The sequence below is a fragment of the Halyomorpha halys genome, unplaced genomic scaffold (genome assembly GCF_000696795.3).
Source record: "Halyomorpha halys isolate HHAL.00 unplaced genomic scaffold, Hhal_1.1 Scaffold1015.1, whole genome shotgun sequence".
In the NCBI taxonomy this organism is placed as follows: Eukaryota; Metazoa; Arthropoda; class Insecta; order Hemiptera; family Pentatomidae; genus Halyomorpha; species Halyomorpha halys.
The window spans coordinates 416,719-428,083 of NW_027114980.1; the positions used below are offsets into that span (position 1 = coordinate 416,719).

General features: G+C 31.0%; 2 protein-coding genes across 8 annotated transcripts in view; both read right to left on the reverse strand.

Annotated features, from left to right (window-relative positions):
- The window catches only part of TrpA1 (Transient receptor potential cation channel A1), a 212,471-nt gene that overhangs the window by 190,743 nt on the left and 10,363 nt on the right, over nucleotides 1-11,365 (reverse strand). For 4 of the 6 annotated variants that reach the window (XM_067052050.1, XM_067052053.1, XM_067052052.1 and 1 more), the window contains exons 2-3: nucleotides 10,099-10,258; nucleotides 8,872-9,060 (exon numbers count right to left, since the gene is read on the reverse strand). In XM_067052050.1, coding sequence (XP_066908151.1) covers nucleotides 8,872-8,906 — 35 coding nt within the window. In that variant the 5' untranslated portion in view covers nucleotides 8,907-9,060; nucleotides 10,099-10,258. The remainder of the gene's footprint in view (nucleotides 1-8,871; nucleotides 9,061-10,098; nucleotides 10,259-11,365) is intronic. The other 2 variants (XM_067052051.1, XM_014431955.3) reach the window with 1 other exon arrangement.
- Nucleotides 11,080-11,365, reverse strand: part of LOC106687824 (otoferlin) — a 121,514-nt gene continuing 121,228 nt past the window's right edge. For both annotated transcript variants that reach the window (XR_010844706.1, XM_067052044.1), the window contains one exon: nucleotides 11,080-11,221. Coding sequence is in view for 1 of the 2 variants with exons in the window: in XM_067052044.1 (XP_066908145.1) it covers nucleotides 11,089-11,221 (133 nt within the window). In the remaining variant the exon portion in view is untranslated. The remainder of the gene's footprint in view (nucleotides 11,222-11,365) is intronic.

The following is an 11,365-nucleotide window of genomic DNA, read 5'->3' on the forward strand; positions in this document are numbered from 1 at the left end:
ACATATATATATATTTCTTGATTTGAATGGAAACTTATTAATATCACACAGATTAATATCACCTAGTCAGTCCAGTTCCCATAATACATGGTTTTATCGCCCACCAATTATTATCATCCACCCCATGATAAGATACCACAAAAGCATCAATCGAAATATTTCCTCTGTTAATCAAGCTATAGATTTCTTTTAGAAATTTGAAAATTTATCAAAGAATAAAATATTATATAACTGAAACAAAAATGTTAGAACGTATAAAAATCTCTTTTTATTACCAAATATGGGATAACACAGGAGTAAAAGATATTAATAAACTCCTTTTCATCTATCAATGATATACATAAATCGATACCAATATTTTAATACATAAGAAAATGAGATTGCCATTCTTGTTTTTAGAGTTGAAAAATCACACTCAAACTATCACTCCATCCAGGAGGAGTGAGACGGCCACTCTACTGGTGGTGGTGGATAAGTCAGATTCAGGCTGCAGAGCGGGAACCCATTTCCTAGGCCAATGCGTGTACCAAATATCTACTTTTAGAGAAAAATCTAGTCATTTGTATAGTATTTAACAAAAATAACGAGCAGGAAACCCTCGCTTTTCAATTTCAACATAGAAGAAGAATTTTCTTGAAAGTCATTAGGCACACTATATCACACGACGTCTCAGAAAAACTGATACTTTTTTAAGATCTTTAAAAAACTTAAAATAACGTGTTCGAAGTACCTGTGGTGTACCAAAAGAATTGGTTCTATATCCAGTATCGTTTTCAATTTACACAGGAGAGATAGTGGGTAGAAAGAGTAAATCCGATGCTACGAACAACTAGCTATATGGTTGGACTCATCATTTAGTCAGCTACCAATGCCTGGAGCCAATAATTGATCTTTCCAAATATTCAATCTAACATTGGAGCGAACGTTCATAGCATCGTGTAGCAGCGGTGTAACGGTCGTTGCAAGCAGTGTCGTTATCTAATTTAGCAGCCTAAGACAATCCGAGCATTGTTTAATGTGAAAACCGCGAGTTAGAGAATTGTGTAAGATGCAAGTTAACCTGACCAAGACAGACTGCGTAGTGTTTTCCTTCCAACAGAAATCGACGTGATTCCAAAATCTTTCCAGAAACCGGGTTTCGCCGTTTTGAGGTGCTCTAAGCCACTTTAAGGTTCAAAATCATACAGGCTCCTTCAACAATCCTAATGAACCTTTTTAATTTTAGGTCTTGCGTTTCAATAAACGTAGAAACCAAAAAAGATACCAGATATTTATTATAAAATTAATTATTATAATTATTATAAAATAATTAATGATGTGCAGGTAGTTGACCGTAGATTAATCATTGGAGAAGATGAACGGGGGATGCAGTCAGTAAAAATAACATAAATAAACAAAAAGTTCTTTATTCATGCCGACGTTTTGACCTGAGTCATCATCAGGGAGCTTGTAGGAACAAGGTATCTGATGAAGACCTGAAACTCAGGTCAAAACGTAGGCAAGAATAAATAATTTTTTGTCTATTTATGTTATTTTTACTGACCGCACCCCCCGACCATCTTCTCCAATTACTAAAATAATTAATACATGATGATTTTTAGTGCATGTTATACGGAAGCATACAATGCGTAAGATAGTTTCAATATGATTGATTATACTTTTTTAAAAAGCTACTTGTACAATAGTGGTGATGAATATCGAGATGATATCTCAGATTGAACTTTGACTCTTTCTTTCGACTGATATCTCTTATCAGATTGATCACAGAAAGATTTAACACACCGACTTCTCTACCCACAAGCATAAGGTCTCATTCCTCCCTACTCAATTAAGGATCTGTAAATTCCATTATTTATTTATAGTTTTTTTATCATAAATATTTCTCATAGCTCCATGTAAGCTCTTCGAGGAGTGATTACTTTTATTATTTTATCCCTTAGTTTTAAGCATAATCCTTAGATATTAGAATTAATAAGGACTTTGGGTATGTCCTATTTTCATTGGGGTGGCTCCGGACAGTTCCATACTGATCCGTGGTACCTTCCTTCAAGTCCTTAACTGTACCTATTACTGGAAGGACTGGAACAGATGTACCATACTAGAGAAATAACCTCTCAAACTGATACAATCTTTTATCCCTGCTTTGAAAAAATATCTTTGATATTTAAAGTCTACGAAATATTGAAATAAATTCCTAAAAACCACTATAGTAACATAGCCTATTCACAAGTTGTAAGAATAAGAAGTAACTTCAACATCGTTTAATATACAACCAGAATAAAATACTGAACGACAATATACATCCAAATATCTTCCATTATTCTGTATTTATAACCTTCCAATACATAATTTTCATACATTATTCGATAAAGGTTTCATTTCAAGCTATGATTCATTCTAACGTCATATTAGAATTGGTGTCCGAAAAACGATAACAAATTGCGTGGGCTCTTGCATAGATCCTTTTATCTTGAAGCCCTACAATGGGAGGTACCCATAAACCATAATTATAAAATTATCCAAGAAATAAAGTCTACCAGAATGATCAGATAGCTTTATTCAATATTAACTATGCTTAATACTAACATAACACGTGGAAAGATAATATTAGCAATGGAATCGATATTTTTCAAGTTCGCTTATGATGCATTATTACAAAAAATAGGGAAATGTTAATTGTTCATTACTTTATACGTATTACTGACTTTAATCTTTGCCTTGATCTCTCCAACTCTTGAAAGTAATCTGGTTTTTAAATAACAAAGAAAAAAAAACATAAATATATTTTTTTAATTTTATAGACACTGAACTAAAATTTGATATAAATATACTTGTTGATTTGGAGAGAATAGAAAAAATAAAAATTTAGTAAATGAAAAAGCTGCTCTAAAGATGACTATGTTCTAAAAATATGCTGAATAATGAAGATCTAATTAGATGCCACAATTTCAAAGGAAAAGGTAGAAAAAAGGTTAAAGAACTGAGGTTAAAGAATCTTATTACTTATATCATAAATTCCAAGTAAAACAATAATCAATTGATAATGTCAGTCATTTATTTCAAACCTCCCATCGACGCTTTGTGCACTTCTTGCCAATCTCAAATCTAGGTTTTGATGACTGAGCCACAGCTAAATTTTCTTAAAGCCAGACTCATCGAATCCTTTCATTCTAAAATCCTACAAATATTCCTCAATGTTCCATTGCATTACAAACAAACTTTACACCATAATTTCAATCGACGATATTTCATCCTGATTTTTCCAAAGCACGATCCCCATCCAGTATCAAACATCCCTATATTTTTTTTGTTCGAAGCGGGCAAACGGCAGTAGCCACGAGAACTTTATTAAATTGCTGTATGAGTTCTAGCAATAGCCAGATTCTTCGCTCAAGGGGGTAAGCGTATGTGGCTTAAGTGCTCTCACTCTGTCTCCACTTGCTTTCAATTCTAGTGACATGGGTTGGAAAAAAGCGCTGGGACATCTTGGAGCCCTGTTTTGCGCTACACGCGAGGGTGAAAAGCTTGGTTTGGAGTTTCCAAACCTGAATTATATATAAGTGTAAATGTGTGTTAGAAGTAGTTATTTTATTGTTACTTAAATTTAAATATTTTTATCTTGTATATAAATATTTAATCAGTTTTTATTATATCGATTTTTTATTTAAAGATATCATATTTGCAAGTTTTTTTTAATTTGTTAACATTATCATTATAGATTTGTAGAAATTGATAGATTTCTCACATTTTTTTTTGGCTAAAATTTCTTTGGTCTACGGGTATTCAAACTTTAAATCCGACTTAGTGTGTGTGTCATTATTACCAGACTTGTAAAATTGGAGTTTCCAGAGCTTGAGATCTTCACAAAATTAAAGTTACATTTATTCCTTAACATGTTTAAATTAATGATCTAATCGAATTGAATGTGATCAAAAGAAGGTAGGAATGAAAATCAGTGTACACACCTAAAACATGGTCTTATTTTTCTCAAATATGTTACTAAAACTTCAGTTTGTACAAAAATTATTTTTAGTCTGACGGTATTATAAAGATATAGTCTTTAACTAAGTACAGAGCCTTGAGACTTCTCCTCTTCTCTCTGAAATGAATTTTTTTTTAAGTGAAGCCAATAAGAGGTGAAATGGCTACGCCCTCAATGGTCAGGTTTACGTCCAAGTAAATAGGATTATCCAGGACTGAAATATCAACATAGACAAAAGGCAGCAGGTAGTTAGTTTCCAATCTTCAGCCACACCCGCAGTATTTATGAGCCCAGGCTTTTTCGCTTCACTTTTCGGCGCAGCTTACTATTCTTCATTAAATTCCTTCCTTCAAGACTAAAATACCTATGTGTGTAAAACGTATTAAGAAGTTCTTAAAAGTCTTTGTTTATTATTAAGTAACTGCATAAACATATAAGATTGGTACAACTATGGAAAAAATCCTCGAAGATGGAAAAAAGAAACTATTGTTTTATCTAAGAAAATGAAGCTTTTATAACAATTTACCAACTACCATCATGTTTGGAGAAAGGTTAAAGCTTTTCCTGACTGTTAACGCCATAATATAATTACCTTGTAAATAATTGTAAATAGCATTTGAGTTTTATTAGTGTTTAATTTAGTTACATATATTTTTTATTTGTATTGTTTTATTTAGATTTAGTTATTTGAAAAGAAAAAAATATGTAATTATATTTGTTTGTAATCATGAGTAATAGAGACAGTTCCTAAGAGCTGATGATTGTTGCTAAAGCGTCACCTAGCAACGGAGCGACCATCTTAGTTTTTTATGGAGTTCCGACTAATTAGTGGCCGTGGTAGCGTCATTAGCAGCCCTGTCTGGTGGCTTTAACACTGACATTGATAGTCATTTCCTTTCTTTCCAGCTCAGCTTCCCATTCAGTTACAGCTTGTTGTAGATTCTCTTTATTATCTGCTATAAGGACAATGTCATTCTCAAATACCATTACCTGGGCCAGTATTGTCCTCATGTTCGATTGGCTAATAGTAGTGCAGGCTGTCCTTTGTTTGCACATTTTCAGTATTTCATCTATATAAATGATGAACAGGAGGGGGCTCAAACTATCTGCTTGCTTTACTCCTTTCTCAATTGCTGAAGGTATCGGACTCTCCTCCATTAATCCTTACTATTCCCTTGGAATCGTGGTAGGTCGACTTTATGGCTTCTATCAGCACTCACTTTCATGTGGTTGTTTTATGAATTTACATTTAATATGTAAATTTACATTTAATGAGATTGTAATGTTTTCTTACAACAGTTTGTTTCTGTTGGTTCTCGTTTTGTTGCTGCCAATAACAGCATTATTCATTATACTAACTATTTCTTGAAGTAGTTATGATTCTCCTTTAAGCTCCTTACTCAGATATCTCGATGTATTATACTAATTTTCCAGCACTACATATATATAGAGACAGCAGTAGTTAGTGTTTTAATCTTAAATATCTTTTCTACTGCGATTACTTTGTCCGTTTTATTTGTATACATTTTGACTTCTTTACTAACCCTACTTTTAGGGTTGTTAAAAATCAGTGTTTCGATTATTTTATTTAGATTTTTATTTATAGCTTTCTTTTCCCAATGTTGTTCGGGTCGTCTGTTTGAAGTCTAAATCATCTTATTAGGTTCTTGTGAGTAAAACCAATTGAGTTCTCACTAAGTAACCACAGTTTATGGTGTAGTAAAAGCTTCAGTATAGATTAAATTTGTTTTTGCCTGGTGTGCTCCATTTAATCAAAGCAGCGATATGTATAATTTAGAGAATAGTTCCACCATATTTGTCATTTCCTCCTATTCTCACATTCTCCTTATTATTATAACCAAACGTCTTAGATATTTAAAAAAGTCAAATAAAAGTATGGACATTTACGTATCATTCAAATATAAGTTGATAATTATGGTTTAAAGGTTAATACCAAGTACATATGTCATGAAAAACGAAAAAGTTTGTTTTTATCTCCTATTTTTAACTATACTTACATCAGTATATTTTAGAGTAAAGTAAAATAAATAATACCTTAGTATGCCTTAATAACTTAGTATTTTTTACATTCAATGAAACTGTTGCAGTCAAATTTAGACCTTTTGTGTTTTGTTTGGACAGAAGTCAACTCCATAAATTGTTAAGCCGTATTCAAATGCTAGGATGAAAATTTATTCTGGCACAAGTTCTAAGCAATGTCATCTTGAATATAGAGAATTGGCTTCCATTAAATTTTACTAAAAAGGTCTTTAGATAGAGTTGCTATCTATTGTTCGTATTTCGCCAATACGATTATAGAAATTATAGGATTATGATAAAAAAAAAAAAATTTAAGCACAGAAAACAAGAAATATTCACCCCCAGAATTTTATTTCAAAATCAAATTGTAATCTAATATAGTAATCAAACTGTAATGTTTTTTTACTAAAATGGAAAAATATCTTCATTAAATGAATGTTTTTTCAAGAAATTTTCGATTATCATTTATTTCAAGCAGGGAAACTGTTTGGAACGTTGTAAAAATGACCAACAGATAAGTTTACATTGTGTGACCTCTGATCCCCCAGTAAGTTTATCCAACCTTGTATATACATTCGTAATTTATGCATAGGAATTCTGAATAAGAGAATTCAGAGCCAGAGTTGACGCGGAATACATTGCTACACTGTTTCATGTATTCAAATTGAGTTGTTAGGGAACCTTAGAAGATTTCGTTAACATAATTAAAAACAAATCTTTTGGAATCAGAGGCAAAGAGTGTTTGGACCTCCCACCGAAATTTGAATCAAGCTAATAAATTTTATTTATTTATTTTTATTAACGATCAGTGAAATGTTCATCATTTTATCAAAATTATGTCCAGATACAGATAAATAAAACCTAGAGAAAAAAAACCAGAGTGATACCTTTTTACTTTTATTTACATACATATGAAATACAGGAAGTATTTTGGATGATTTAGAATCTGAATTTTCAAAGGAAATACATGTTTTAAGGATTTATGAGTCCAAATAACCACAGCCTCGCAAAACTACCTGTTGGATGTAACGTCGGCAAACCTGTTGTCAGGCTATTTCAACAATTCGAACAGTTTAACGAAACAACTTTAATATTTAAGGTAGGTTATGCATAATTTGTTGATTAATCTCATTATATCAATGTAAAATCAAATAGTCTTTAATATCAGATAGGTTTAAATTAATATACTCTGAAAGAACTAAACTACCTAATTTTTAAAACAGATCCCCATAGAATGAAATTAATTTTGTTTATTTGAAATAATTAATACTAATAAAAACGAATAAATTAAAACTAAAAAAAAAAATCGAAAAATAACTTGGGGAGGAAAATTTTTTTCGGACTGATATAAAATTCTGTAGATACGAGTAGTAATATATCTGTACCTCGGAGGGATACAACACTATGTCCATTTTTTTCCATATTGACTTTATTACAGAGTTAAAATCAGCTTTTCTCATATTTCTTAGAGGAATAGAGCACTATGTCCAAAACCAGTTAGAACCGGATATAGCATGTTTTAAAACAACACCAAGTCCACTTTCATTTAGAGGGATAGAACACCATGTGGTGTTTTATCCTTCTGAAGCATGTGAATTATTACTGGACATAGTGTTGTATCCCTCCGAGGTACAGATACATGTACAATATACAATTGGAGAGCCAAAGATTTTGGATAGTTAATACACAATGTCGCAGAAAGTAATAGAAAGTGGAAAAAACATATGGTAATTTATTGTTTTAAATTAATACGTTTTACCATCTATAATTTTTACTTTAACGTACTTTGTGGAAATATCACATCTTTACTATAGTTCATATGATATCATTGGTAGTTTTCACATTTTGAATAATATTTAAACTGTTGTTTTGATATTGTTAAGGATTAATTTCTACTCGAATTAGGATAGCAAGTGAAGTTGTGAGATGTGCAGAGTGATATGTGATATTTTTTTTTAAATTTTAATTTTCATAATCTACCATTGCACTTTATCTATACATGACTAATAATTTTCCAACTCAATTGGAAAATATTTAAGTTACTATGGATTGTTCGATGAAGCATTAATATTAAAGTGAACTATTTTCAAATTTTAACAATCATTTAAGATTGACAATGTCTAATAATATTAAAAAGACGGGATATAACGAAATAAAAAAAAATTAAATTCGTCGAAAATAAGAATAAATCATGCCCTATTAACTGCGCAGATACAAAACAATGCTTGGGAAACCCTTTTATAAATCTTAACGACTAACAATAAGGGAGTACTAACGTACTGAATATTAACGTGATTTCAAAAAAAGGAAGGTCATACTGAAAAGCATTAAGTCCCAGTTCATTTTTGTCTTTAGTTTCAGTCAGTTTTAATAAATGTCATACTGGGTAGTTTTATGGATAAAATACTTACTGAATTTACATGCTCTTTCAACTGCACACATCACTACTTAAATTCAATCGATGTTATAATGTACATCTATTTTTTAAGATATTAATAAATATACTCAGATGCTGATTAACTGTGAAGGGCTTTCGATTTTAAAATTAAATAATAATAAATAAAAATATATATAATGGAAAAATAAAAAAAAAATAAAAATTTGAAATTGTTGATCTTGGAAGAAAAATGATTAGCATTAAAATCCAGGAAAATACTTAAATGCTAGGTTTTTTACTACATACATATATAATTAACCATATGACAAAATGTAATTAAAAAATTGTCACAATTTTTTTTATTAATTATTACTCATATTTTTTTATCTCTCTTTCTAACGCTATCCATATATAAAATTAATCTAATATACGACGTTAAGATCGATAAGATGTACATTCCTACAGAGTGTACCTGGCTGGGAGCTGATCTGCCTGGAAGGCCGGCATTCTCTCGGCAACTGGAGTTGTGGTCTCCCCCACCGAGGCTCTTCAATCGATCTTGTCAGCCTTCCCGCCAAAATCCTATCAAATTTCGCGCCCTGTTGCAACAGGATTATCTCATTATCAGCTGTCAGCACACTGACAACTTACATCGCGGCATCTAAAACATAGACAGAAACATTTTAGACAGAATATCGGGTTCTTTCGTAATAGTGACAACAAATAAGAGAAAGACGTAAACCCAAAATATACAAAAAAATTAAATTAAATGAATAATCTATTACCACGAAACCTTTCATTTTAATATTTCTTTAACTGTCATGTCAGCCTGGTGAGCCATACATGATTATTACGTGACAGCAGACCGTGGTTAAGGGGGTGGCAAGATGGACCCCCACCAATAGTGCAAGTACAAAGAGGGCACAAAATTAATTATGAAACCATTTTCATTTTCAAAATTAACCATTTTATGAATGTTTACGGAAATTCTAAAAAATTGTTCACAATTCCCTGTTATTGGAAGACAGACCTTTTAAACTCGCCATGGCGCAGAAGAACCTTCTTACGGTCCTGTGTTACAGTTTTATTTAGTTTTAACAATTCACAATGGTAGGTAATAGTCTTGTGCCCAAGACAACCCTATCTTTTTACAATATTATAATTAGTTAAAAAATATACCGCACCCTTGGCGAGTTTGAAAGATCTGCGCCAAGAAACACCGGGGGATCCGAATATTTTTTAGAATATTAGTAAAATTGCTTACTATTTTAATATAAGAACACTGTTATCATTAAAAAAAAAAAAAAAAGCTATACCTCAATTTGAAAAGAGTTAATTTTCAAATTAATAAAACATTAATGTTGATTAATAAAATAAATAACTGAATTATTTAATGAAAATATAATTTGCGAAAGAAGAAGAAAAGAAAGTGTAATAAAAAAAATAGATAAATATATTTTATAACTGTGCTGCAATAGCCTGTCCTTTTGCTGGATTTCCCACGTTGTAAGCCACGGCGCCTTTAACTCAGAATGAAACGAGGAAACTTTAATATTCACTAAAATCCGTTTTACTCTAGACAGACTAGTGATAGGTTAGTTTCCTTCTTTTTTCAACATTTCATTTGATTCACAAGTTCAGGCAAATGTAAAAAATAAAATAAACAAAAGTTTCAATAAAACAATTATGTTTAACTTACTTGAGACACAGCATTCCAAAACCATTCAAGTAGACTTTCCAGTTTTTTATATTTTCCTTTTCTATAACAGTTTATATATTATATTTTCATAAGGTGAAAGGATTCGGACACTCGAATGGTTTGTAGTTTTCTGTTCACTGTCCATAAGAATAAAAAGTGCCTATTAAAAAAAAAAAAAAAAAGAAAAATCAGAAGGAGATTAAAATTCAGTCTAATTGTAAGAAGCACTCCATGGTTTTTTCTACAAAACAGAAGTTCACCATAAATATCATTTGAAGGGCACATAGGAGAAGTGAGGTATGTTATATTTTACTAAATGTCCAGCAAAATAAATTTTACTATAGATATACATATTATTTACACTTGAAGATTATAATTCAAAAAAGCAATTTTGAGCCATTCATAACCATCGTACCCGCCACACAAAAATCTATTTTGAGCCAAAGAAAATTAGAAATAAGGTAAGGACTTGCGAAACCCCGAGTTTCCTAACTCTAGAGCTCAAGTTCGTATCGTGAAGGCTGTAGACAATAATTTAATTTCTGTTATTTATCACCCGTGAGTTAGCTGTGATATAGGCAAATCTCTTCTGGACGCCCAGTCCCAAAAAATTGGGGTGAAGAATGAGAGATTTGCTTTTTTTTCCGAACCGTGACGAAGGAAATTAACACTAATATTTGTATTCTATTCAAATATAAAAAAATTCATTTAAAACGTTTTGTACTTTCATTTAATTATGTGCAGTAACTCATCACATGGTATTTTGAATATGCACAGTGAGTTATTCTGAATATGTGAATAAAACAGTTACAATTTGTCTTTTGTTTAGTAATCATGAAAACCAAACCAAATTATGCTATTTTCCCTACTTTTATAAATCAAGACTACAATTGACAGGTGAAAACTAAGAAAATTGCAATCGTTCAGATATCATAGTAAAGATAAATTTAGATTTTTTGTACGAAAAAAAATCAAATCGGATGATGTATATTATTTGTTTATTTCAGACAACAAAATTTTTACGAGAGAAGATGGTTGGGGGGTGCGGTCATCAAAAAACACAAATATACAAAAGATTATCCATTTGTTCCGAAGTTTCAACTTGATTTTCAGGTCTTCAGGGCTATAAAAACAAAAAGGGATAACAATCATCATTCATAGACAAATAAATAATATACTAACAAATTTAGAAATATAAATAACAATGAATAGAAATATATAAACTAGTTGATTAATAAATATGGAATTAGACAGTAGTTGATTGATA